General features: G+C 39.6%; 4 protein-coding genes across 4 annotated transcripts; 3 read left to right on the forward strand and 1 right to left on the reverse strand.

Annotated features, from left to right (window-relative positions):
* The first annotated feature begins 2,343 nt into the window (after positions 1-2,343).
* LOC106651365 (dipeptidase 1-like) lies at positions 2,344-18,084 on the forward strand. The gene is made up of 8 exons (XM_014369818.2): positions 2,344-2,699; positions 5,799-6,191; positions 8,317-8,449; positions 11,193-11,381; positions 12,342-12,544; positions 14,204-14,364; positions 15,827-15,956; positions 16,217-18,084. The coding sequence occupies exons 1-8, from the start codon at positions 2,694-2,696 to the stop codon at positions 16,343-16,345; spliced, it is 1,344 nt and encodes a 447-aa protein (XP_014225304.1). The 5' UTR covers positions 2,344-2,693; the 3' UTR covers positions 16,346-18,084.
* A 1,159-nt stretch (positions 18,085-19,243) lies between these two features.
* LOC106651328 lies at positions 19,244-20,316 on the forward strand. The gene is made up of 2 exons (XM_014369770.2): positions 19,244-19,409; positions 19,481-20,316. Exons 1-2 carry the CDS (start codon positions 19,337-19,339, stop codon positions 20,035-20,037), a joined length of 630 nt encoding a protein of 209 aa, XP_014225256.1. The 5' UTR covers positions 19,244-19,336; the 3' UTR covers positions 20,038-20,316.
* Positions 20,317-20,319: 3 nt separating this feature from the next.
* Positions 20,320-23,807, reverse strand: LOC106651657 (G patch domain-containing protein 1 homolog). The gene is made up of 5 exons (XM_014370279.2): positions 23,415-23,807; positions 22,905-23,283; positions 22,597-22,830; positions 22,096-22,524; positions 20,320-22,032 (listed from the first exon to the last, which is right to left on the reverse strand). Exons 1-5 carry the CDS (start codon positions 23,473-23,475, stop codon positions 20,415-20,417), a joined length of 2,721 nt encoding a protein of 906 aa, XP_014225765.1. The 5' UTR covers positions 23,476-23,807; the 3' UTR covers positions 20,320-20,414.
* A 216-nt stretch (positions 23,808-24,023) lies between these two features.
* On the forward strand, positions 24,024-27,458 carry LOC106651658 (origin recognition complex subunit 1). Its single transcript, XM_014370280.2, has 8 exons — positions 24,024-24,328; positions 24,468-24,554; positions 24,621-25,512; positions 25,589-25,868; positions 25,939-26,207; positions 26,280-26,563; positions 26,754-26,921; positions 27,162-27,458. The coding sequence occupies exons 1-7, from the start codon at positions 24,301-24,303 to the stop codon at positions 26,915-26,917; spliced, it is 2,004 nt and encodes a 667-aa protein (XP_014225766.1). The 5' UTR covers positions 24,024-24,300; the 3' UTR covers positions 26,918-26,921; positions 27,162-27,458.
* The last annotated feature ends 319 nt before the right edge of the window (positions 27,459-27,777 follow it).

Raw genomic sequence — 27,777 nt, forward strand, 5'->3', positions numbered from 1 at the left:
CGCACAGTGGCTAATTGATAGACTCGAATCTCGACGATCTCGCTGCGAATTCGAAGCTATGTATATAAGCCTGATCGTTGCGCGGCTATTCCAATCTTATATCATCATCTCTGCGCACGCCATCGCACGGACGGTAAATCTCCGAGCTTGTAAAACACGCTTAAACTCTCGCCATCAATCGACGCTACACATATACTGTTTGCACTGTACCTGTGTATGCGAGAAAAAACACGCTGTAGTCCTCCCCTCTGCTCCACTAGCTATGCGAGTGTTTCTATCATCGAGCCATTGCAACGACTTTCACACACGCTGCGACTGTAGATGTGTTCACGTATATATATACTCGCTAGTCACGCGCAAAACCTTTCGCTTGAGATATACAAGCTGTATTGCAGTTATGTCAGCAAGTGCACGATACAAAAAAAAAAAGAACGAAAACGAAAAACCAAGAGATATTCGTAAATTTTTATGAAGCCCGAAAATGACGAGTCAAGACTCTTGACTTTGGGGAAATAATTTTTATGGTTGCGTATCGATTTAGTGCGTTGGGAGCCAGTCGCGATTTGAGCTCGCTAGCGCGTGCACACGCAACGCGTAAAGCTCGAGTCGGTTCGCGCCCCCGTCGACGCGGGCACTCGTCGTGCATGGGCCAGCGAGCTTTTCAACAGCGATAATATCTCAAAGCAGCGATAATATCGCGAGGATGACGACCGTGATTAGGGTCACCGATAACAAGCTCGCGCCCGCAGCTCGTCTTTGACACGCTTTCGAGCTCATTTTTTCACTTTGCAATTCCAAACACGTGAAAATCCCGTCACGGTTCCTCGTATCAGCTACTACATATGTATATATATATACGACGAATCGCCAATTCTGGGGCTATTGGCCGATTATATAAATGACCGGTGCAACTAAATGGAATTTCAGCATTCGCGCGGCACAACACCTATTGACTCATAATTTCAATTTCGCAGTATAAGCGAGGATTTAATTTGATTTTATAAAGCAATGAAATGACGAATGTTATTTTGGTCGGAACGAATAATTGTGTATTTTAATTGAAACAGAAAATATGAAACAATCGCGCACTCGATAACTGTCGCGTCGTACTCGCTGCATAACGAATTCCAACAAACTTGCCTAAGCAAGTAAAAATCCAGAAAGAAAATTTCATTAGCCTGGCTTGGTTGTTTACTTGTTTTCTCGAATAAAAGTCGTCGTCGCTGCGTACAAAGGCCAAAAGTTATCATTCGCTCGTGGCATAGAAATCATTGAAAGATATACAGGTCGCGTAGCGTCGAAATTTCGAAAAAAAGGCGAGGCGAGAGAGCGAAGGGGACTTTGTTCACAAGGCAGACGCAAAAAAGCGTCGTCTCTTCATTATTCGCTCACTTTTATTTGCAAAGTTCGTTAGACGTTGCTGTTCAGATAAACAACAGCGACTCCAATAGTTTGAAACGAATTCATATAAAGTTTTTCTGGAAAAGATATGCCGAGAATTTTAAGCAATAGTTGATTGAATTGTGCTCAATATCCGAAAAAATGTTTTGTCAAACTGGAATTGCACACGCAATGGAAGCCAATTGTTTTATATTTTTCTAATTTGTGGTTTATAGCGAGCTTTTTACAACGCCCCTTCAAGTGCATAGCCGAGTTCCTCTCTCTCTCTCTCTCTCTCTGTTTTTCGAAAGCACTAAAATTGCGTTGGCTCGCTGCGAAAACGAGGCAGCGTAGTGTAGTGCTTGGAGTGTTCGCGTATTGGATTATGAAATATCAATTGCAAGAGGGGAAAAAATTATGATCCTGAAATTTCATCAAGTCAGCATCGTAAAAATTTTGCAAGAATGCATAGGCACAGGCATAAGAGGCACAGGATTTGTTCGACAAATTCTCATCTCGAAAAACATGATTGGAAGTAGTGGAAAAATGGAGGAAAAAAAAAGTAAATTAAGAAAAGAAATGATGTGACAGGCTGGCTCAAAAAGCTTCGTGGAGCAGAGCGAAGCCCTATCGTATCCTTTGGAGCCCGTGCAAGCCAAACACATCCGAAGCCTTAGTTATATACGCCGATGCTCTCGAGCGAGTAGTGCGTGCAGAAATACGTGTACCTATATAGAGACCGGGAGGGTAAAGCTGGCAGCGCGCAGCCTCCACATCCAGTAGCAGTAGCAGGCAGCGACAGCGGTGGCACTCGGCAGCAGGCAGGCAGTCAGGCTGGCTTGGCTCTGTACACAGGCGCACATCGCGCGCGGCGTTGCCTCCCTTCCAGGACTCCCTCTTTTACGGATCCGCGCCACGGAGCGTCCCGGCGGCGGCGGCGGCAGTCGTACGCCGCCCCTCGTTCGTGCCGGTATGTAAAAGCAGCGCCGCGAGTCGTGTGCATTCCCCAGACGGTAGAAAACAAGAAAAAACACACAAGACCAAGAGAGGCAGTGGAAGAAGAGAAAAAAAGCTCACCGAGTGCGAACGAGCTTTTCCCCCCTGCTGTTTACGCATCTCGCAAGCTCGAGTTTGCAAGTTTGTGCTTTCAAGAGGGATAGACGCGGATCGATGGGGAGTACATGAGCTCGCGGAGGAGAATAACACGAGGATGCTGCCGCTGTTGCAAGCTCGTAGAGAGGAATATGGCGGAGGAGTCCTTTACTCGATCTGCAAATAAGATTTAACCGTCTTTGCCTGCAGTCGTGAGCGTCATGAAGGTGAGAGACACCGCTGCGCCTTTGCCGTCGTCGGCCGACGCTATAGCTTTTTTTGTCGACCCGAAACTCTCGCGAGTCAGCTCGTTGATTAGTAAGCCGGCTTTACTACTTACCTATTTTTCACTTTTTCAATCCATCTCTCGAGCAATTAACGAAACGACGATTGCGTCGCGTAAATAAAAAATCGTTACCCGGATGCGCGTATATTGGTTACATCGATACATCGAAGGGAAATATACGTTGCGCGCGCGAGCGACTACGGTATGGCCGCGTGTGAGTGAGTAGCAAAAGGAAACAAAGGCGAGTATACACGAGCTCGAGCTCTCGAGTGCGCCGCGTACCTATGTACGTGTGCACGACGATGCATTAGGCGTTTCGAATGCTATCCATAAATCACCCGACACCTTATATATGGACAGGTTGAAATTAAGTTTCCGTTAATAGTCATGTCGACGCGCCATGGAATTACATAAATTTCGCGAATAATAGTGCAGTGATAAATATTGAGGCTGTGTATTTGCGCTATACATGCGTCGAACTATAAGTAACTGCTGAAAAACTGCAAGCCGAGCGATAAATCAATCGCTACGAGGAAAAATGAATTTATATTGGCTCTCAAGCAGCTCCCTTTTTTTTCCAACAAATTAGTTCATAAATTTTATGCGCCCGTGAAAAACCACTTTTGTTCGATTCGAAAGGTAATTTCCGAACCTCGAAACATGCAGTGTATCTTCACTTTTGCTGGTAAAAGAAATGAAAAAGCCGGGGATGTGTGAGAAAGTCCATGCGAATATCAGCACGTTTCAGTAAAGTTAAACATGTTTAAAACTAACTGCAGATATTTGTAGGAATAAAAATAGAAAAATGTTGAAAATGTTCGCAAGCTTTAATTTTTGTTTCTCAAAAGTACCACTCGGAAACATCGCGATATGGAGTTTTCCTCGGTTTCCTCAATTCCCCCTTTTCGCGTCAATGTAGCGTGAAAGTATTCTTATGAACAACGAGGTGGAAAGACGTTTCGAAAACAATCTTTTTATTCTTTGAAAATATCGAGAGCAATCGATAGCAGCGATGAAAATACAAAATGTTGCGAGGGAGAAAAAAGCGATCTGGAATTCAGACGCGAAAGCGAGAAAGAAAGAGAGACAGAGAAGAGGGCAAGAAGTTTCGAATCAATGAAATTATTATCCGACAAAAGGATGAAGTAGAGGCAAAGCTACTTGAATTTTAAATCTAAATTTTCTTCGAGCTTTCGTATAGTTTGGGATTATGCCGAAACTCGAGCGGGGAGGTGCAGGCCGATAGTTCATTTTTTATCGCAATAATAACGAGAGAAATTGCGCGCGCATTCAAACGACGGGCGTAATTTCCTGCATTTTTTTAAACAGTGGCCGCGCATTGGAGCATAAAAAGCGCGATTTTTGGAAGTCACGCGAGCCTCGCGACGCGAGAGAAAAGCGTCGTTGAAAAAGAAAATCCGGTTCGCAGGCGCTTTTAAAAAAACGCGAAAAATCCTCGGTGCACAGGTACACACACGAGTGTGCACGAATCGGAGTGCAAGGGGGTGTTATTTATGACAGGCATGCATATTTCAGGGTAAAACCGCGCTCTTTTGTGAGTGCAAAACTCTCAAAGGATGTATGTGCGAGCTCGTAGGTGTGAGAGTGCGTTAGCATGTATATTGTATCGGTGTACGTGTTGTGTCTTGAGGGAACCTTTTCCGAGCTTACGAGCTCCTATTCCTTTTCTCTCGGATGTTTTATTGCCAGCTGGATTCAGCAGAAATTCGGTAGGCGATGCTTTATTTCTTGCGAACAAGCACACTTGGCCCTTTTGTCGAGAAGCATAAGCTTGATATTTTTCAGAAGAAATACCTAGTCGCAAGAAATAAAGTCCGAAGAAGTTAATTAAAGCGCCGAATAACGTCTCTCACTCGAGAGCACATATATTATAACGCGGATAATATAAAAATTGGAACAGAACGTCAGGCGCGCGCGGGTATGTAAATTCACGTTCAACAGCAGATTATCATGGGCGTTCGCAGAGTTTTTTTCTCCGTCGAGAGGCGGCAGCGGCAAGATTTTAAGGAAAAGTCTCACGAGCAAAATTGAAAATGTTGGCGCTCGCTCGGTAGCAGTGCAGGCTTTGGGATTTTTGTGCCCGAGTACGAGCCGGGTATGAGCCGAGCCGCGCGCTACGTGCATATAATAATAAGGCGCGCGAGCTTGTAATTGAAATTATTAAGCCGCGGGATATCGCGAGCGAGCTCTGTGTGAGAAAGTATATTTGCGTGTCGTGCAGCGGGGCCCCCCAACAATACGGATGGAGAAAAGCCGAGCGAGTTCGAGTATACGCGTGTCTTTCGCTGCGATTCGCGAAAAATCCATAGAAATTCCCTCTCGACGAGTCAACTTTCGCGTCTCTTCTTCAAACGCGAGAGAGGCACGAGAGATAGACTGCGGATAGACGAAGAAGGAAAAAGTTTCGCTAGCTCAAGGATTTATTTGGCAAACGGGCTGCGTAGATATTTTTGTCAATTTTGGGCGAAATAAAGTGGGAAATGACTTTTTGCGATCCATCGACGGCATTGTGAAAAGTTCGTCTCGCGAGCTACTACTAGTATTGACCCATCGGTGAAACGAACACACGGAAGCGGGCTAAAAACTACGAGTTTGTAGGCTACATGCTTAAACTCGATATTCGATAAGTTTGAATTTAAGCAAATAGGAAAGTTTATGTAATTGACTGGATGGCGCAGCCACCTGGGATGCCTGTTCATTAGGCGCGACGACGTCTGCTCTCTCTCTCTCTCTCTACTCCGCTGTACATTCGATTTTCCGATGGCTGCAATTTCGCAGTAGCTCCGGTCGTATTAGTACGGCTCGCGCGACGCGATGCTTTAATAGGCTCATCGAGGCTCCTCTTCAGATGGAGTTTGGCTTCTTGTCTCTCGGCGAGAGCGCGACGACGCTTCGGGAAATTCTATACGAAATTGCGTTAGCGCGTCGCGAAAGCGATATTTTCATAAAAAAAAGTAAAAAAAAAACGAGCACCCGACGCGCACATCGATCGAGCTAACAGAAGTTATTAACTTTGCAGGGCAACGAGAGCGCCAGGGTAATTCTATTGGTCCTACTGCGGCTGAGCATATGGGTCGGCCGAGTGGCAGGTCCGCATCCCGTGCTGGGCGAGTTGACGAGCAGTGCCAGTGGTAGCAATAGCGGCAGCGATAGCAGCAGCAGCAGCAGCGGTATCAGTAGCGCGGGGCCACAAACTACGCGCGAGCGCATGGAATTGGTGCGGCGCGTACTGAGCGAGGTGCCACTCATCGACGGCCACAACGATTTGCCCTGGAACATACGCAACTTCGTGCACAATCAGTTGGCGGAATTCGATTTCGATACGGATCTGAGACAGGTCTCGCCCTGGAGCAGGAGCGCCTGGAGCCAAACGGATTTGCCCAGGCTCAGGCAGGGCATGGTGGGCGGACAAGTGAGTACAGATATACCCTTAGCTTTGCTCTTTGGCCCCGTTGCGATTTTTTCGTCGCACCCGAAGGCTGTTTCTATATGCTCGGTATAGTATAGAACAACGGGCCGACAACGACACTGGCAAGAGCCTGCAAAAATGTTGCATGTATATATAACAATAAAAGCGGCTTGCGGCTCGTGAGCTAGAAAGAGAGCGACGTACCAAAGCAAAAGAATAGATTACAATCCTCATGGAGTTGGCACAAAGACTCGACACAAGCAATAAACTCGCTTCTCTTTTTCTCTTTTCTCTCTCAAAGTAGACCGAGTTGCACGCGAGATGCATCATTCGCGATAAATCTCCTGCAATATTTTATGCCTTCAAGGGTTATCGAGGGTGTGTTTGTGTCAGTCTTTGTGTGTGTGTGTGTGTGGGTTTTCGTTGCTTTAGCCGCATCACCTTTTAACTATAAACCAGCCCGCGTATGAGACTTGATATATCTAATCGAGCCCGCTACTTTTGCTTTTTCTCCCTCCTTTCGTTTTTATTTTTTATTTTTCGAGCGCCAGCTCTCGACACAGAGAAAACTGGGAGATTAGTTTCGTCGGCGAGAGAGAGAGAGAAAGAGCTAGCGCCGGTAATTTTTCACCCTGCCACCTTTGACACTTTGCTGCAGGGAATTAAGGCTGGAGCGCGCACAGCTGAAAAAGCCCCAGTCGATGGAAAAGCGCGGACGACCGACGATGGCTGCAGCTCCTTGTTTTTCGCGGACGTGTCGTAACGCAGGCACAAGCGATTTCGGGATTAATCATAGCCAAGGAAAAAAAGTAAAGTACCCTACGAGTCAAAATACCCGCTCGAGCGTGCGAGCTTAAAAAGTGCCTATTCGACTATAGTTTCGTCAAATATTTCGCGACTCGATGCTACAATGCTCCGAGGGGGCCTAAATCTACATTATACCCGCGCGTACATATATATCGAGTCAAAATCGTCCGAATTTATGCGATTTCAAATTTAATATACGCTTGTAGCGTCGGGCCTGGAGTAGTCTCGCTAAATTTATGCGAAGATAAGGAGTTTCGCTTTTGTTGCAGCGCAGGCAGCAGCGGTATATACGCTTGTGTGCACGCGCAAAAGTAAAGCTCGAGCAGCGCCAGACTCTGCATGTGCTCGGCATAAAATTACACGGATAAAGTTATAACTCGGATTTACAACGTAATCGCACGTGTGCCACCACCTCTTCTGGCAGTATGTGTGCGCGCGCGTTGTGTTTGCTTCGGCCAAGCGACACACGGCATTTGCCCTTAAAAAAGAGGCCAAGAGAGTAGACGTATTTACTTTATGTTCACGGGGACAGGCCCCCCCGAGAGCGAGACAAATGATTCGAGGCAGGAAAGCAGCGAGATCAATACCGATCATCAATTGCCGAGACAAATCGCCTTTTTCCTCGCGCATATACATCTCTCGATGCTTATATCGGGCTTCTCTCTTTGTTTTTATCGCCCGACGCGCTATAGCTCTCGTTAATAGTCACGCGTGCGTATATACGGAAAAAGAGGAAAAAATTGTTCGCGCATATTTTTCAATATAAATCAATGCTAGCGAACATATATCTGGCCGAACAATAAGCAGAAGCGACAACAAAAAAAATCCATAGCGCGCGCGAGATACGAACTTTATCCATTCCGTAGTTGTGAAATATTTTTACAACTTTTCTCTGTCCGTGCGCGTATAGAAAAACACTCGCGCGCAGACTCGTACACACGGAGGCCCAGCCGAGACGCGATTACTAGGCAACTCGGTCTAGGATTTATGCCGTTTTTTCTATAAAAACCTATGTGACACATTCGCACGAAGCGGCAGTAGGTGTGTGTGTGCGCGCGCGCATCCAGCATAACAGTAAATCAAAAGCAAAAAGTGAGTGCATTAAAAGTTACGATTCTCTTTCATCGATTAAACTTGCGCAAGGCGATCGAGAGCGAAACAGAGAGAGAGAGAGAGAAAGGATAAAGTTCGTAACCCCCGCGCGTTAAGCGATGGCAGTGTCCAAGCAATAAAAATTTCGCGCGTTAGCTACCCGTGTTTTAGTCAACATATAGATATATTTTTCAGCTTAATATCGCCTCGTTTGATTCTCTCTTTGCAGTTTTGGGCGGCTTACGTGCCCTGCGAGTCTCAGCATCTGAATGCAGTGCAGATGACGCTGGAACAAGTGGATCTGATCAAGCGCCTCATCGAAAAGTACCCGCAGCACATGCAATTTGCCGCTTCCTCTCGAGGTATGCCATGAAACTTTGCGAAAATTTCGCCTTGTTTGCTGATTAAAATGACGACAATATGTGAAAGTGCAGTAAAAGCAGCAATCAACTAAAGGTATAATCGTCGCGCGCGTTATACGATGCAAATGCGTAGGGAAATTGTAATTTCTGCGTCATCCATGTAAACGTAGAATAATGAACAACTTTTAACAGTTGGCTTTTAAATGTTATAGAATTTATATTATTCGTGTCTGCTTAATGGATAATTGATTAAAAATAAATGCGAATCTCCGCCGAATCAGGAAATTACTAATCTTGGATTCAAGCACGTTCGGCCAAAGTCGATATTATAATTAAGCTTGCGATTGCTAGCATAATGCTGGTCGCATTCCCGCTTTTTTTTTACCTCTTCTACAACTTGTATATCCAGTTCGTGTGGGAAAATCTCTTAAGGTTCTGGGATTCTTTTGATTATCCCTTTCGAGGAGGTACACGAAAATGGAATTTCACGTCAAAGTATTACTGGATTTTTTCTCTTAAAATGCGGTGTATTCAGTTAAACAAATTGAGCGAGAGCGAGAGAAAAAAATCGATCGGGACAAGCAAAGGTGTAGGAATGATACTTTTTAATAACACAAGGTCCAAATTTGATCAAGAAACAAGTTGTAGACGGGGAGGTCGTGTCAAATGTTTAAAATTCCTTTATAAGCCAAAGCGGGTAGGTAGGTAGGTAGGTAGGTAGGTAGAGTTGTCGAGCTTCGTCGATGCATCCGTGCACGCGTATAAACACGCGCACACAAACGCAGTGGCGATTTCCTTTGTCGATCGCACATACACACGTATATTGTTTGTCTCGTACACATATGGAGCGTAAATATGGGCGCGCAAGCGTGCAGGCAGTAGTTAGTTACGTGTTCTTGCGGCACGCACTCGCGACAGAGTACACTTGCCTACTCGTATATGCTGCGGTATACGAATCCACTATATAATCTATATTTGTATGCTTTAGCTTAATATATTTATAATGCAGGTGCGAGCGGGGCGCCAAAAGCGTATTCTCGCTTTCGATCGAAAAAAGTGCATCGCTGTGCCAAGCCCCGCGTACTGAGCCGAGTTTGATAAGAGATTTTAATAATACGTATTATATTTTGATAAACTTTGGCTCTCATCTGGCTGACGAGGAAAAATCACGGGAATGCGCTTTTATGAATTTTCCATCGAGTTAAGCCACGAATTCGCGGACCTGTGAAATGAAAATAAAAAGGAAAACAAAGATGCAGCGATGCTGCAAATAATCGCACCGCGCGGAGGAATAACAAAAAGCAAGTACAAATCCGGGGCGCTCTCAACTCGGCTGCTGCTTTTTAACCATTCGCTGATAATCGTTGGGGACGTCGCGCGCGCGACTAAACGAAAAAATATAATGCCCACTTTCTTCTCTCGGTTTTTTCTGTTTGCTCGGCCACACGCTAGCACCGGCCACGGCTCGCAAAAGTTGGTACATTTCGCACCGAGCCTCCGCACTTACAGCTTTATATATATATTTGTGGCAGCGCTAGTAGCAGCAGCAGCAGCAGCAGCAGTATAGCTAGAGTTCGGCTGTATAAAGTTCGAGTCGTAAATTTACATGAGAACCAGCAGCTCTCTCTTTCCTTGTTTTTTAGCTTTAGCGCGCGAAGCACGGCCGTGTGTGAGAGCGTGTATGGGTATAAGCCAGTGACTGCAGACTGCAGGATGGCGTTGGATAACGTTTAGCAAGAGAGACTTTCGTATAGCCGAGCACACGAAGCCAACAGCTGCTGGTATAGTAAATGCAAGTTATTTTTCTCGAGAGCTAGAGAGAGAGAGAAAAGAGACAGCTGCATTTTCGGGGGATAGGACTTTGGCACGCATTTTTGACTTATCGAAATTAGATTTAGACTCGACTCGGCGAACTACGAAGCGCGCCTGGGATTAAAATGTAAATAACGCATACGTGCCTCGCTTGCCATTGAAATGCATACAACGTATCGCAAAACAACATCTCCCGTACGTGTAAAACAATCGTGTTAATAGATGACTGGATACATTAATAGCGAGACTGCAGATAAGATCTCTGCCAGCTTTCGGTATACGTATACCTGCAATATACAACGCGTTTTCCTTCGGACTATATTGTGCGCACGTTTACGAGTCTTATTTCTATACGGCTTCGATGAATTTATCTTTCGCTACGGATCTGTTTCTCTCGCAAATGTATGCATTCAGTACTCAATTATCGATACATATACGCGCTCGCCCCAATATAAAGAAGGTCGCGAGTATGAATGACATTATGAGTTCTCGTCTTACATCGAGTTCCGATTGAAACATCAAATAAACGAGGCCGTCGAATCAGACGAATGAAAAGGGGAAAGCTAGGCGCGAGCAGGTATCGGGAAAAGCTTGCCAAATATATAGCAGCAATCAAATCAAAAAAATTCCCCCTCCTTCACTCGCTCATTTTCGGTCCTCGAAGTATATAGAAAAAAATATGAATTTCACTGGGAGTCGAGCGGGCGAGCGTCCATCAATCAAGCTAAAAGCTCTTGCATCTATCTAAATAGTAATAAAAGTTTTTGCTCAAGCTTACTGTTGTATGTATACATGGATACGTAAGTGTGTGTGTGCGTGTGTGTGTGCGTCTGTATAGAGGAGGAAGCTCGTAGACGTAGACGTAGATATGGATGTGGATGGCATTTAACGAAGGGTAACTCACAAACGTGGCACTGGCTCTCACGCACAGAGATACTGGAGGCGCACAACAAGGGCAGAATAGCGTCGCTGATTGGAGTGGAGGGCGGTCACAGTCTGGGAAGCAGTTTGGCGGTGCTGCGCACTCTCTACCAGCTGGGGGTGAGGTATCTCACCCTCACGCACACCTGCAACACGCCCTGGGCCAAGAGCTCCAACGTCGAGCAGAACGACGAGCAAGGTATATATTTCATACATATAATACTCGATCTATACGCGCCAATGCCCACCGATCCTTGTAAAAATCCATTCAGAGACTGCGAGGGGTCATTCTCGTTGAAATTTCAAACAAGTTTCACGCCAGCTCGCACATGCAAACAACAGATTAGCCATGCTCTTTTGCCTCAGAGTCACGCGTTCGATACATACGTACATCGTCGTCCTCGCTACCTCGCTATGAATAGTCGTTGAATTTCTATATATGCGGCAGATTCTCTCTCTCTATCTCTTGAGCTGCTGCGCTTATTCGAGAAAAGCAAGAGAGAGAGAGAGAGAGAGAGATTAAAACGACTAGGAATTCGAAGCAAAGCTCGCTTATACATGTCGTTCCGGGATGAAAAAAAAATCAAAGCGATAAAGAGAAACTGAGTATAAAACGGCTCGAATCACGGGGAAAAAATTGTAGATGCATGGAAATTGCTTTTCTTTACACGTGCCTGCATATAGATACGCGTATATATTTGAGATACCGTCTTGGCTTGTACGCCAGAGAGAATATAGCGCGTGTACCATATAGTTATGTATGAAAAGACTTTTACATTTTTCCGTTTTACATTATGCGCAGCCACGCGGGCGCAAAGGCCAAGCCGAGTTTAAATGATAGAAATTGAAATGATATCTTTTGCATCTCCTCGCTACTATGCACTTCTCGCGTGCATATATAGCAATGTTTTTTCGTTCAAACGGAAAACTATATACTGATCGACGCAGCGCATTGCAGCAGCAGCAGCAGCAGCGACGCAACCGAGATTCCAGAAATCTACGCGCCCGATCTTTCGGAAATAACGCGCTCGAGCTTGTTTTTTTCGCAGAAACCAAATCGTCCGAAAAATCGCCGGCGACCGATTAAGCTTTGGCTGCGCGCGCGTCACAATGAGCTTTTTTCACCCTCCGTCTTTTCATCGGCTGTGCGTGTCAACAGGTGGCGGCCTCACGCCGTTCGGCAAGGCGGTGATACGCGAGATGAACCGTCTTGGCATGCTGATTGACCTGAGCCACACGGCGCGCAGGACCATGAGAGACGCTTTGAGGACCAGCAAAGCACCCCTCATATTCTCGCACTCGTCGGCTTTCGCCATCTGCAACTCTTCGAGGAACGTACCCGACGACATACTCAAGGAGCTGGTAAGACCGCTATTCTACAAATCCGTTTACACGAGCGTGTACTCTCGGCCCTGAATATCTCGACGGCGATCGCGGCCCGACTTTCCTCTCGCGAAAACTCACTAAAAGCTTCCTTGTTCGAGCCAAATTTACCCAATTAATGTCTTTGTAATCTAGTGAAAGTTAGCACGGCTATATTGAGGAAAAAAAGTCGTCGCGTCTATCCCCGAGGGCGTCGGAAATGTAATTATATCGAACGGGAAACGAGATTTTATCATCATTCCACTGCATTAATAAAATCGAACGTTATGTATTGGCATTTTTCAGTGCACAATGCACCGATTCTGCGGCATTCAGTGGCATCCCGCATATAATCCGAGTTTTGCTTTGAAATCTCTTTACAATACGTCAAGCGGCCGAGCTAATCAAAATTGACGAGCGAGTTTTCTCTTCGTTCTTAATGTAACGCGGATATTATTTGCGATCGATGTAATATCTCTCGCTCAACTAGTGTTGGCGTGACCGTGTGTGTGCGTGTGTGTTTATTTTTCGAGCCATGGAGCATATTTGAAATTTCGAGCGTTCTCTGTACGCACCTTTATTCGAGCGCAGTAAAACGCGCTAAGCCAAAAGCCGAAACTAAATTGCTCCAACTCGCAGTTCAATGGTTAACCGACCTATTGCTATTTCACGTGTGCAGCTGCTGGCTTTAAAGCTGTATACGTACGTGCACACTCGCACACACACACACATTGTTTCGCAGCGTACGAAGCGAGAACATTTGAATTTCGAGTTATGTGCGGTATTACGTGTCGAAAATTGTAGTTCCGTGCACGAGTGCATGTATCGTCTTTATTAGTACCCGTTGTTCGGGGGGGATAATGGAAAAAAATAAATCTTTCCAACTCGAGATTATTTATTTGCCATTTGATGAAAACTTCTGACGTGCTATAGTCAGAAAATTTTATGAGTAAAAGCTCAAGCGCAGCTCAAGATGTTTACAACGATTGACTAATCTGCTCGTCAGCTATGCAGAGAAAACTTTTTTCATGAAGCCTAATGCGAGGGCTTAATTGCATAATGTAACGAGTGCCAAGGCCTAGCTTTGTGTTTTTATCATTTCTATTATTTTACTCGAAGAATAATTAAGAAAGCGACGAGGCGATTATCATAATACGTGAATATTAAGTGCTCTTCCGGCCTCTTCCTTGAGAGGATTCTCCGTAGAGGCGCGAAGAGAGAACGAAACTTTTGAGGGATTCAAAAAGGTTGTTAAATTAAAAAGTTATTCGAATACGTGAATATAAATTTTAGCTTTTTTTCTTTCGAGTGCACGCGCATGCATTACATGTTATACATGTACGCGCGTAGGGAAATTTGCATGAAAAAGAATTCGCTCGTCAAGTTACATTAATCAAACGCGTAAAACATTTTAATTTGGTGCTTCTTTATCACAGCCTACAACAGCGAAACTTGCGGCGATAAATATTAAGACATTTTTCAATTTTTGCGCACCGAATGCAGCCCCCCATAAAGTCGAGTGATTTCTTGCGGCGAAAGAAAAAAAAGCACACGACATCAATAAACTTTGAAACTCGTACTAATTACGGTGGAAGTAATATTGAAAAAGAGAGAAAGAGAAAGAGAGAGAGAGAGAGAAAGAAAAAAATTGTGTTGCAGGCTTCAAACGGTGGACTGGTAATGATTACTTTCTACAACTACTTCGTCAAGTGCGGCGAGCAGGCGACGGTGGCCGACGTCGCAGCGCACATTTATCACATTAGGAATTTAATTGGAGTGGACCACGTCGGTGTGGGTGGCGATTTCGACGGAATTAACAAGTACGTTGATGAGTATACGTTTTGGATCAAATGTGCTATTTCAAGGATTGAAACTCGTCGCGAGGGAGCAGCAGGGCTAATTTTATATTTATTGTTTATTTGTATGCGCGCAGCATGTTAAGCGGCTCTCAAAATCGGGCCTGCAATTTTACCCGACATGAATATTAAGTCGGTGCTTTTGAAACAACGCGAGAGCCTCGCCCTTCGAAAATCAAAGTGCACGCGCCCGGCAAGTTGACTCGCTCGGAACGCGTAAATATTTCTACGATTTTCAGCATTTTTCAGATTAGTGCGCAGCAAACGGCTTGGCGTATTACTTGAAAAATCCAAGTTATATCAAAGTAATTTTTAATGGCTCAATCCGTCAGAAGGCGCGTGGCGACGTAAAGGGACGTATTATGTATTTTTTTTACATTCGTCAACGAGCCAACGTTATTACCGCGCGCTTTACGAGCTGCAGTGAGTAAGAGCACTCGCGACGGCCCCCTTTGCGTCGAACTTGCAGCTTTCTTAATAATTCGTTACAGCGGCGCACTTTCAAAATTTACGCGCATGCACTCAAATATCTACTTGCCGTGTTCATAAAAATACACGGATTATGAGAACATTTATGCATGGGCGGGCGAAAAACGTGCCACGCGCGAAAATTGACCTAAACGACTGCACATGCAAAATTACAACGAGCGTAGGCAATTAATTCTCTATTAACTCGTGTTCCACTGAACTGGTATGTGTAGGTACATATATGTACGTTTTTAACCCAGAAAAGAGAGAAGAAAAGATAAAAAGTGGACGACTACGGTACAGCGGTTGAAAGTACATAAGGAAAAAAAGAGTCGAGATGAGAGTTAAAACGTGGCTAGCTTATTTTTTCTCGTTTCGAGTATTACTACCAACGAAAAACTTTTCCTTCCTGTCCAAAGCAACATTTTCGGAAAAGTACAATACCAATTTAATGTACTCGAGTTTTCATCGATAAATCTCGTGATCTTTTTTACATCGTAGCAAGTTGTATGAATTATATAGAGTATTGACACACTTTTCCCATTAAATCTAATCGAGCCTGATACAAATTTGCACAAACGCGAGCGGAAATTAAAGAAAATTCAAGGCTCTGTTAATGCAGATATTTTTATTTCGGTATATTAAAATTTAGTCCTTTTTAAGGCATCGATCACTCGTTGCACAATTACGCAGCTGGCATTAAAGTGTACGCTCCCGAAAAGCGCATAATAGTTAATGCCCAGTTTTATAGCCTTAATAATATGAGCTAGCAAAAGGTAGAGAGAGAAAGAGAGAGAGCATGACTAGGACGGGCCGTGTTCCGGGCTCGCTCGCTGCGTCACGATCCAACAACAAAACTTCTTCCTTTAATTAAACGCGAGAGCGAAGCGGAGGAGAGACAACACGAAGAGAGGAAAGAAAGAAAAGATATCTGCAGTACATTTTCTTTCCGTTGCAGAACGCCTCGAGGTTTGGAGGATGTCTCCAAGTACCCGGAGCTGTTTGCCGAGCTGCTGCGCAGCGGCGACTGGGACGTGCTCGATTTGAAAAAGGTCGCCGGATTGAATTTAATCAGGGTTCTCAGAAAGGTATGCATCTTTTATATCAGTATACTCATTACAAAATGTTTTCATGCTTATGTATGTTAATGTATGCACTATATTTTTTTAACCCATTGCCCGATGTACTTTAACATATAGTAGTTCATCTATGTACATGCGCAAACTGGCATTTTCATAGTTGTTGAGATGATTTCCCTACGGGATTAACTTTTTTATGTTATTTTGTTTGCGAAAGCAACATTGAAAAATTACCAAACACCATTTTTCAACAATGTCTCTGTACGTAGGTGGAAACTGTGAGGGACGAGCAGCGAAGCGCCGGAATTATGCCGTCTGAGGAGGTTCTCGACTCACCCGATACTACCGGAAGTTGTTCTCTAGATATTAATTCCATGCAACGTAATCTCGAACCATAAATCATTATACTTACGCGCATACTTAAGGTGAAAACCTCTTTGATTTCCATCGACATTGTCCACTCCGGTTATTTGCAGACTCACTGATCTTCGTTCATCCTTCGTTTTATAAATTTTTGTATAAATACATCCCAACGATAAACTATCAAGTATGAGTAATCAGTGTTGATGAAAATTAAATTCTCAAAGTGCGTGGGTCCTATATGTGTATATAATATACTTGTTACTTTGAACTTTCATCTTATTATTTGTCGATTATTGCTGGATTTGAATTTCACCTAGGGAAAAAGACAAAGATTCGATGAAAAAGGAGTCATAACAATCAAACGTAATTAGATTTATTAATGTAAATAAGCGAAAGGTAAACAATAGAAAAATTCTAGCCCATTCGAAAATTTCATAACTCGATGTAAAAAAGTGTACATATTAATTAGGCCAATTTTATTTTAGAAAATAAAAAAAAACCGAGGGATTTTTTCTTTTTCTCAACGACCACGACGGAAGCAGAAGCGAGAGCTGCTGCATACCTTTGTTCGTATGTACAAGGGTGCAGGGTTTGTGTGTGCACGAGCGTATGTATAGGAATGTCGCGGTAAACGCGCGCGCGGCAAGAGGGTTGGCAAAATCGATAAGTGACGCTAGGACGAAAACACACAACGACAAAGTGCTGTATATATATTCGGCTACGAATGCTCTGTTACTTTTTTTTCTCTCCTGCGCCGCTGCAATTATTATTACGAACGACTGAAGCCGTCTGCGAAGATAGACGTGTACGCCTAATACGCATTATCGACGTTCGGCCGAGGTAAAGTCCGTATGAGTATGAGCGGCGCTGCTGTAAGTCGCTAATTACTTCGTCAATTATCGGATCGTCGGGCGAGGGTATCTTAGCCTCGGGCGATTAATTAGCAATATTCTTCTCTTTTTCTGTCCGGCATTTGCTGAATGAAATGGATATTTTTTAATTAAAAATTCACCGGTGCGTTTCTGAATTGCGAGCGACAGTTTGTATAGCCCACCCACCTTCGTTTTGTATAATACACGGTTGTTAACGATTTTTATAAATTTCACCTCGTTACAATGCAAGTACTGCTTTGGCCATCGTCGATTTGGAGTTTTATCATGATTTTCAATCATCACAGAGAACTGAATTGTACCTATATTAATGATAAACAAAAAATTGTGTATACAAATATATCTCGAATGTCTTCCTTTTTCCATCGCACAGTCATTTTATCACGTAATGGCGATTTTAGGAATTTTTTAAATGTATTTACGAAAAACTGCCAATGTAAATTTCTGAATGCACAACTTTGTATAAAAAGGCGATGTATACTTAGAAGATATTGTACTTACATGTATGTGTGTACACTTGGTGTAACATTTTAACTGCGTTCGATTGAGCAAAATCAACAAAAACTACTGATGTAACCGTTTGAATGAGCTGAACGGGTAATGAAATATATAAGAAAATCCTGCACGTAAAATCATTTTATGTTCTATAAAAACAGAATAAAATTATAAGAAAAAGAAAAAAAACAAAAACTGACCATCAAAATGTTGTTGAGGCCAAAAAGGCAAGGTTCGCTGAGCCACGTACACGCGTCTAATAAACAATCACTTGTTTTTAATCATTTCTTTTTGTCTAACGTATTATATGTGTGTGGAAAAAAGTAATTTTATCGTATATTTACAACTGTAAACTGTGAACTCGTCATAATAAATGTTTCTATTGCATATTTCTCTGGCACGAGTTGATTAATTTCTCAGCTGCTGAACACAGACATTATAACGAATGCATCGAACCTTCATGTTCCAACTGGCAAATGACGATATATCTCATTTCAAAGTTTTTCAGGTTAATTCCGCCCGGGCCGTTTTTGATGGATTCTTGAAAAAAACCCTCGAAGCAGTTCTGCCAAAATGGCAGAAAGCAATTGCGATTGTAGCTTAGCCTCAGACGTAACAACCGACCAAATGGATGCTTCTGACTGTCTACAAGAAATGAACCGGGAAATTGAGAAAAACGGCGAGATAGGTTTAAATATACGAATAATTTTTTTACTGAAGAATTCAAAATATTTATTGGTTTTTTTTATTATCAAGCGTCAGCTGGTACTGCTGCTAGCACTGAAGAAGTCGAACTATCAAATCATCTTAAAAAAAGTACAGTTCATAAATATAAAATACAATTTTAAATTTCAAATCCATATAAGTAGAAATTTCAGTTGAAGAAACATACCCATCAATTGGACTAAAGTCAGAGAGTAATAGGTACAAATTGACACGACAAAAATCTTTCAAATCAGGTAAATTTTAATTTAATTTCTCAAGAACGGAGCGTTTTTGGATTGTCACAATTAAATGGCCACAACAATGCTTTGTGTGAAAGCATACCAATCAAGGTATTCAAGAGAATCTTTGCTTTACCCCAGCCAAATAAATAAGGTGACCACATTGTGACGATTTGAAAATGCCCTACTGTATATTTAAATTGCGCCAACGAACGTTAATATTTTGAGCTAATAGTTGTAAAATCAAAAAAGAGTAAGTCGAAATCCAAACGTCGACGTCGCAACCGAAATCGACGATCAAAATCAAAAATTGTGTCCTACAACGAAGATTCTATGATGGAGCAGCATATCAAAGAATGCTTAGAACAAATTTATTCCATGAAAATTCAACAATAATCATGTAATATTAGTATATTGCTGCATTGGCACAAATAAATTGAAGAACCAGTTTGTTACAGAGTAATCTTGTAAAAAATTGAAAAGTTTTTGACGCGTCATATTGGCAATACTGCGTAATGGTACTGGCGGGCCAAACCGACCACCCCAGATGCATCACGTCTTGGCTTGTTTCACGCTTTCAGCAGAATCAATTCATAAACTTTGATCTCGGTTACTGAACTGTCTGTCCGTACATCTTGAATATTACTTTTTCTAACAAACACAATATTTTTTATTAAATGCATTGTTATAATTAAATATGAATGAGAAAAAGCCTAGAGGTTTGTCTACCAGTGATATAGACTATATTTTAAATGGATCTATAGTGGAAGGTATGTTGATAAAAGATATAATTTACAATTAGCGTTTAGTCTGATTGAGTGTATGTGATTATATATTGCAGACCGTAAACAAAAAGATCTTGCTGAGATTGAGACACTTCTGCGCTATCCGAATACAAGTGGTGAGAACCGAATTAAAATGAACAACAAAGTACGTAAGAGACTTGTAATGACCATCAGGCGTAGATCCAACGGGATCTATGAAATCGTCAACTCTTGTACAGAAATCAATACAAAACGAACCTCGAACGTGAAGAAACTACTCGGTAATATTGAAAAGTTCAATAGTTTTGTAGCACCAAATACTCATATAAAAAATACCCCACTTCTTGTAAGAGCAAAAGCAGCTCAACCAGATATTAGAAATTACTATATTTCTAATAATATTGATCCAAATGAATACATTCGTATGAAGAATGACGATTGCATACATATGAAGTATAATAAAATCTATAAAATTCATGAAAACCTTGAAACACCTAAAAAATTAAATACAAAACTTCTCAATGAAAAAGAAAACTACCATGTTAAAGTTGAAACACTTGTTAATAATACCCAACGCTCAGCACCTAGGAAATTTTCTAGGACACCTATCAGTAAAAGCTCTGATTCAAGATGAACTATGTCTACAATAAAAAAATCTTTAACATTTGAAACTAAAGAATTCAAAAAATTGGAAATTTCAGATTTGCGTTTGTCACTTAACAGTTTAAATCTGGACAATGATTGTATTTCTGAATTGATTTAAAATTTACTTTTGAAACAGTTTATTTTTAATTAAGAGTCTGTGTATCCAGCTCCACATAAATGAAAGTAATACACAAAGAGTGTTTTTGTACTTGAATATTTACACATTTTTTATTTCATACTATGTAACAAAAATAATACTCTTGTAAAATTTTTTGCTTATTAAATTTATAAATGGTAAATGATTATTTTAATTTAATAATATAAACTAATAGTAATTTATAATACAATCTTTCATGACATTATTCATCATGATTTATGTTTTTTATCTTTTTTAGATTTTTTACTTTTACTTCGGGACCGTTCTTTATGTTTATGTTTTTTTTTATCTTTTTTAGATTTTTTATCCTTTTTTTCAATCCATAATTTATCATCAGCATTTTTCTTGGTAAAAATTGGTTTTCGACTAGTAGCATCAATCTGAACAAGTTCTTTGGGTAATGCAGGCCCATAAACATCCATTGGATCATCTTCACTGCTAGAATCTTCAATTTGTTCAGTACTTTTTGATTCATTTAAACTTATTTTTTCATTTAGATCTCTATCTTCAACTGATTGGTCTGCTTTTTTTGTATTCTGCATCAATGGTTTTTTTAAAAGATTGTCAAGATCTATTTCAGCAAAAATACCTCGAGGAGGCGAATCATTGCGCTGAACATTTATTTCAGCAGTGGATTTACCCAAAAGTACATTTTTCAATTTTTCATCATTTTTTCCTAAATTTTCAGATTTGGATGTTTCTTCTTCATCTTCATCACTACTATCAAGAAATATTGCTTTAAATAAATCCATTTTTTCATCTACATTAGTTTTTTCTTGTGAACATGACTGATTATCTTGATTATTAGTCGTGTTTTCATCTTCAGTTACTTTTTTATCAAATTTTATTTCTTTTCCAAATACCTTATCATATGAATCTTTAAAACTTTTTTCTTCATCTGTCATTCCTTTTTGTTTTGGCAATGATAAATCGCTTATAATTTTTTGTGGTTCTTCATCTACAGATAAAAATCTTGAAGTTGAAGGTTGAATGTACAATTCACGTTCTAAACTCTTTCCGTTTTCAAATTTTGACATTTCATCCCACACAACATTGTCGAAAATAGAGAATTTTTTCTTTTGTACACCTTCCACAGCAACTCCAACTGATGGCTCAGCTATATTAAATCGTACACAAACAATCTTCACTGGTTTCCACTCATTGTCCGTTCTGGTCAATTTTCCAAACATTTTGATTCTTGCAGCATGTAACATTCTCTCTTTTTCACTAAGTTTATTCAGATCTATAATTTTCTCAGGCTCTTTAACTTGTTCTTTTTCTTTTTCTGCTGCAACAATTTTATCAATATTTTCACACAATTTTACAGCTTTTTCGAATTCTGCAATTTCTTGATCACGTTCCCATTCAGTCATGGACAATGGCTGACAACTTCCAAACTTTAATTTTCTCTCGCTTTCTGTATAATTAAGATACTGTTTAAAACGATTTTGTTTATCTAAATCAGCAAAAGTTGGCTTTACTAGATTTTTTTCAGATGATGCTGTTTGATTATCATTAGTTAGAGCTGCAAAAGTTTTTGGATCTTGCAAGCAACCTTGGATCATTGGCTTAGAGCCCATCACTTCACCTTTAACAAATGTTGTAGCAGAAATTTTATCTAACCATGACATGGATGATTTTTTCGGCTGACTTTCTTCGAGTTGCTTGCGCGCGGCTATTTGCTCTTTACCATGGAGATTTAGCGTTCGTTCAATTACTTTTACCGCTACACTTGTTGATTTTGCTTCTTTACTGGACTGAGAGTTGATTATACTTGGCCTATCATCGTTGAGAATTTTAGAGCGACTTTCAGCGTTCATTTCGTGTCTGTAAAAATAAAATGTATTATTAGTTGCATGAATGAAATTTAAAGCAAATTTGAATATTTACCTTTTCACATGTTTATTTAATTCAGCAGGTAATGGTGCAAACCTACTCTTACGTATTTTATGAATAGGATCAAAATTTTGAGGCAATGTAGGAGCAGCAAATATTTTTTTTCCTTCTAAACGTCCCTTACTTTTAACAAAACCTTCTAAACATTCTGTATCCTTAGAATTTTTTGACCACCTACTTTTTTCTTTTTTCTCTGGTCCTAATTGAGAATCATAGAGTGACATATCTTCACGAGCATAAATATCATCATCTTCAGCTTCAAAAGCTCCCACTCCAAATGCTTGACCTTTAATACTAAATTTTTTATTTTTATCTGATACTTTAAAAGCTGGTTCATCAAAGAGATTAAAATGTTGAGATAAAACAGGTCTACGGTCAAGTCCACTGTAGCCAATTCCAAAGTAATTATCTTTAGGCTTACATCTGTAAATTCAATATTGCATGAAAGTATAAGTTAGCATTAAAATGAGTAGATGGTATGTTCAAAATTTCAACCTATATGGTTCATAATCGTCTGGAGCGAATGTAATTTCAACAAATTCGTCATCAGAACATTCATCATCACTCCCACTGGATTTTGTCTGCTGGCTGGGTAGAAAACATCCATATACCTTTACTTTTTCTTGATGATGTTTTATTTGTTTTTTTTCTTTCTTTGTCAATCTGGGTCCAACACCCTGGCCTGGTCTCCATCCCATTTTCTTGAGCAAAGTTACACCAACTCTCTCTCTAAAAAATTAAAAGTTACTAGTAATATATTTAATTAGTATATAAATAATGTCAAAAATTTAGCATTATTTTACTTGGCAGGTTTAAGTAATTCATGTAAAACAGGAGTACCAGGAATAGGACCATCACTGCTAGCTTTAGATCTCTCCCTTTTTGTACCTCTGCTTGTTTGGGCACTATATTCTTGGGTTGCCCTGATAGCAGTTGGTGCAATGCCAAACTCTCCTACATCTTCATCATCCATAAAATCTTCAGGACGTTGGGTTACATTACCAGCTTTGCTTGATCTTGTTGATTTGAATTGCTGTGGTCTCCAGCCATCCCTGGATCCAACTGAATTAAAATATCCAGCCGAGAAGCCACCTGTAAAGGCTCCATGAAATCTTCTTCTTCCTTGAGCATCTACCGCAATTTGATCTTCAATAGTTACAGGTTTTTTTCGAGGTAAGTTATCTGAAAAAATTTATCAAAGTAAGTATTTCATAAAAACTTGAGATTAAACATAAATAATTTTATATTCATACATTTATTTATTAATTCAATGGAATAATTATAAGCAATAAATGTGAAAACATTAAACAAACCTTCGTCGAGAGGATCGAGTGCAGTACCATAAGTAACAAAGTCATCGTCTTCGTCGCTCATTTTGTTATTTACTATCAATTGAATGAAACTGTCATTCAATGCAACACCATTCAATAAATTATTTGCAATAAGTTAAAATGCCAAAGGACAGACTAGTCGGTACTACGCTGGGATTAATTCATCATTTGCTCAGTGATCACCAAAGACAGACGTTAGGTCTGAGAATTTAACATTAAGTTGTGTATTATTAAAGGATATATCCTGGATTCTTCATTTGTACATAAAAGAATCTTTTTAAAAATGAGCAGGCCATCAATGGATCAGTCAGCAGGCTTTAGAATTTCTGCTAGGCATTATTCTTCCACTTTCAAGTGCATCAAGCGCTGTTACCGTCATACTGTAGCATGACAACTATCTTATAGAGTTGGTAGGTCAGTTCAATGCGCACACGCATTTGCCAAATTGGAATTCAGAAATACTTGATGAAGGTCTCTATTTTTCTTGAAGCATCTGAGTTCTGCTCCACCACTGCCGCGTCGGCTCCACAGTCGATTTCCGTTTCCCGCCAGTCGCCGCCACGATGTGAGCTCAATTGCGCCACGCGTTACCAGCCTCTATCGGCTTTACGCGCCTTCGTAATAAATTGTAACAAGTAATTGTACAATTCTTGTAGTCCTCAAAGAAAAAGTAATAATTTTTCTGAATTTAAACTTTTGAACTTTCAATTCTTAGCTTTTTTGAATTCAGATCAATTAAGAATTTACCTCTATAGTTAGAAAACTGTAAAGATAAGTGAACCACGTGGATTATGAAATCAAGCGTGTATTAAATACTTTGTAGATGGAAAGTTTTGGTTAGAATAATATTCATAATATTTAAAATAAAATGGAAGAACCAACTAAAACTCCATCAAGTAAGTTATTCTACTTTATTTCTTTTCAATTTTTCAATGAAAACTACAAATTCCTTCTGTAACTTGTAACCCTACATTTTTGTCCTACTCATTTGATTTTAATTTTATAAAATTATAACTTAAACTCTATGTATTTTAGAGAAAAAATCTAAATCCAGTTTGGTAAGCACTCCTACCTCCTCAAGGAAACTGAGCCAAAGAAATGATTCTGGAGAGACAAAAGAAGGTAATGATATATCTCTGAGAGTTACACTCAGACGCATAAATAAACAATCTTACACAATTATCGCAGGCTTCAATGAAGATCAAGAAAATTCTGGTCTTAAGAAAATAAGAAGCACTTCAAATTGCGATGAAAACATTTTATCGAAAATGCATTCATTTCCTTCTTCTAACTATTCTACTCCTACACAAAGAAATACTAGAGAAAAAACAAAAGTAAATTACAATGAAGACTTTATATCAGAGCGTAATATGCAACAAATGGAAGAAATGTATCGCCCGGCCGAAGAAAAAAACAGAAAAAAAGAACAGTGTAGCGAAACACCTAAACGTTATGAGCGTAAGAGAACTCAGAAAAGACCTATAAATGAAAAATGTGTAGAAAATTTAGACTATACCACCAATGATGAAAATGACTCTAGGCGCGTAACTAGATCTGCCTCTGTTACATCTAAACTTAGCAAAGATGGGCTTTTTGGTTGTCAAACTCCAAAAAAAAATGAAAGCAAAGATACTAATTCCTTGCATTTACCTATGAAAAAATTACGCCTAGATAAATCACCAGTTCTGAAAGAAATAAAGGATAATGATCAAAATTCTAGAACAAATTCTGAATACTCTGAAAGCTCTGAAAGCTCTGAAAGCTCTGAAGAAAGTTCAGATGAAGAGTTTGACAAAAAGAAAAAAACTCGCAGAAGAAATGTTTCAAAAACACCCTCGAGAAAAAATAAAATGCAACCAGAAACTCCATCTAAAACATTAGCTAAAAAATTATCTACATTGGCCATAACTCCTTCTGTTCAACGAAGAGTATCTACTATTATTAAACCTTCTACTCCACTGCAAGAAGCAAGATCCAAATTGCATGTCAGTGTTTTGCCAAAGTCTCTACCGTGTAGAGAAACAGAATTTAATGATATATATAGTTTCCTGCATGCAAGATTATCTGATGGTAGTGGAGGGTAAGCTTGAATTAAAAATCATTGAAAATCTTCAAATTGGAATTCCTATGTTTACAAATTTTGTGTCATTTTGCAGCTGTATTTACATCAGTGGTGTTCCTGGTACAGGAAAAACTGCTACAGTAAATGAAGTTATAAGATGTTTAAAAAAATCCATGACGACAGGGAAATTAGATGACTTTAATTTTGTAGAAATCAATGGTATGAAATTGTCCAAACCACAGCAAGCCTATGTTCATATATGGAAACAATTGACAGGCAATACCGCTACTTGGGAAGAAGCACATAAACTACTTTATAATATGTTTACTAAATCGAATTCAAAACGTTGCATGACTCTACTTCTTGTAGATGAGGTAATTTTTTGAATTTTCAATCATTTCAAAGAAACAATATTTTTGAGTAATGGCATTTTTCAATCTATAGTTGGATTTGTTGTGCACTAAACGACAAGATGTTGTATATAATCTTCTTGACTGGCCTAGTAAAACAAATGCTAAATTAGTTGTTGTTACTATAGCAAATACAATGGATCTACCTGAGCGAATTTTAATGGGCAAAGTAACTTCACGCTTGGGATTAACAAGATTAACTTTTCCTCCATATAATTTTAAACAACTTGAAGAAATCGTAATTTCTAGATTAAAAGGGCACAATGATGCTTTCAGTGGGGACACAGTGCAACTTGTTGCTCGGTAATCCTTTGTCTAAATTGCCATTCATCTAAAACTAAGCTAGAAAATTCTTCATGATATTTATATTAATAGTAAAGTCGCAGCTGTTTCTGGTGATGCTCGTAGAGCTTTGGATATCTGTAGAAGAGCTACTGAAGTTGCTGAATCAAACAACCGTGAAAATGTCAATATGTCAGATGTAAAGCGAGCACTGGAAGAAATGATTGCCAGTCCAAAAATACAAGCTATTAAACATTGCTCTGATTATGAGAAACTTTTTCTTCAAGCTGTTTGTGCTGAAGTCAATCGAACAGGAGTTGAAGAAGTTGTTTTTAACAATGTTTATGATCAATTTCGAACTTTATGCACTTTCAATGGTAAGTCATGTTTAAATAACAAAATATTCATTTTGTTGAATAAAAAAACTGATGAAATTAGCAACCACCAAGATCTCTGAGTGCCATGATTATTATTGTATTTGCTATCTGATTATTTATAATGCATAAATCTAATCAATTTGTTGAAAAAAATGAAACATTGTAATAAAAAAATTTTCTTACTTTTTAGGAGAAATCGTACCAAATACTTCTGAAGCACTTTCAATTTGTTCGAGATTAGGTTCTTGGAGACTTTTATTATGTGATCATTCCAAATTGGATATACATCAAAGATTGTTGTTAAACGTATCCACTGATGATGTTCAGTTCGCCACATCCAATGCAGTGGCTTGACATTGTAAGTATATTTATGAAATCACTTCTACTATCATTTTAATTTTAAATATTCATCTTCGTGTACCTAGTTTTACATATGATGATAAAGTGTTTGTTGATTGATGGGTATGCATGTCATCAGTGTAACTGTATCATACCTATCATGATTTTGCCATGCTAATCTGATTTTACCTTCAAAACAATTTTAAAATTTTGATGTTTTTTATATTTTCCTTCATGTTTTTATGATTTTTTTTTTCAGATATTCTGATATGTCAACAACAAAATGACTGAATTAACAATTAGAATGTAATAGATAACCAGCTAAGGAATTTTTTTTAAAAACTAGAATTGTATTTTAACTTATTTTAGTACTGATATAAATGTTGATAGTATTCATTTAAATTTTTACTGAATTTTCTTTAAGTATATATGAGAATCGTAAATGTTTTAATTTGAATGATTTTTTGATTGGAATATCACTTATAGTTGTACAACTTGTTAATTTGATCAGAGTTGAATTTTTTTCATTTGCAATATTAAAAAGGCAAAAAAACTATTATAATTTTTTATCTTAATATCAACTACAAACGTAATTCAGTTAAAACTGGTATTTTTGTTGGATTTAATCATACCAAATTTTATTTGAGACGTAAAAATTTCAAGAGGCAACATACAGCTTAAAAGGTAAATTATTCATGTTTTTATTTTAATAAAAATAAAATAAAATCTCTGTTTTATGATGAATTTCTGCAACCACCAAGATATGAGTGCCATGATTATTTTGTATTTGCTATCTGACGTGATAATTAATAATATAATTTTTTAATTACTTTATCATCAATGAAATTAAAATTACATTTATTACAGGGTTACAT

Source organism: Trichogramma pretiosum, unplaced genomic scaffold (assembly GCF_000599845.2).
Source record: "Trichogramma pretiosum strain Unisexual culture from Peru unplaced genomic scaffold, Tpre_2.0 scaffold9, whole genome shotgun sequence".
NCBI classification, from domain to species: domain Eukaryota; kingdom Metazoa; phylum Arthropoda; class Insecta; order Hymenoptera; family Trichogrammatidae; genus Trichogramma; species Trichogramma pretiosum.

Excerpts from the sequence above, each read along its gene's own strand:
- LOC106651658 (XM_014370280.2), top strand. The coding sequence starts at position 24,301 with ATGGAAGAACCAACTAAAACTCCATCAA. Across the intron at positions 25,869-25,938 it reads CTCTACTTCTTGTAGATGAG|TTGGATTTGTTGTGCACTAA; the intron begins GTAATTTTTTGA and ends TTCAATCTATAG. Across the intron at positions 26,564-26,753 it reads AACTTTATGCACTTTCAATG|GAGAAATCGTACCAAATACT; the intron begins GTAAGTCATGTT and ends CTTACTTTTTAG.
- LOC106651328 (XM_014369770.2), top strand. The coding sequence starts at position 19,337 with ATGAATGAGAAAAAGCCTAGAGGTTTGTCTACCAGTGATATAGACTAT. Across the intron at positions 19,410-19,480 it reads AAATGGATCTATAGTGGAAG|ACCGTAAACAAAAAGATCTT; the intron begins GTATGTTGATAA and ends TATATATTGCAG.
- LOC106651657 (XM_014370279.2), bottom strand. The coding sequence starts at position 23,475 with ATGAGCGACGAAGACGATGACTTTGTTACTTATGGTACTGCACTCGAT. Across the intron at positions 23,284-23,414 it reads ACTCGATCCTCTCGACGAAG|ATAACTTACCTCGAAAAAAA; the intron begins GTTTGTTTAATG and ends AAATTTTTTCAG. Across the intron at positions 22,831-22,904 it reads GAATTACTTAAACCTGCCAA|AGAGAGAGTTGGTGTAACTT; the intron begins GTAAAATAATGC and ends TTAATTTTTTAG.
- LOC106651365 (XM_014369818.2), top strand. Across the intron at positions 11,382-12,341 it reads CGAGCAGAACGACGAGCAAG|GTGGCGGCCTCACGCCGTTC; the intron begins GTATATATTTCA and ends GCGTGTCAACAG. Across the intron at positions 15,957-16,216 it reads TAATCAGGGTTCTCAGAAAG|GTGGAAACTGTGAGGGACGA; the intron begins GTATGCATCTTT and ends CTCTGTACGTAG.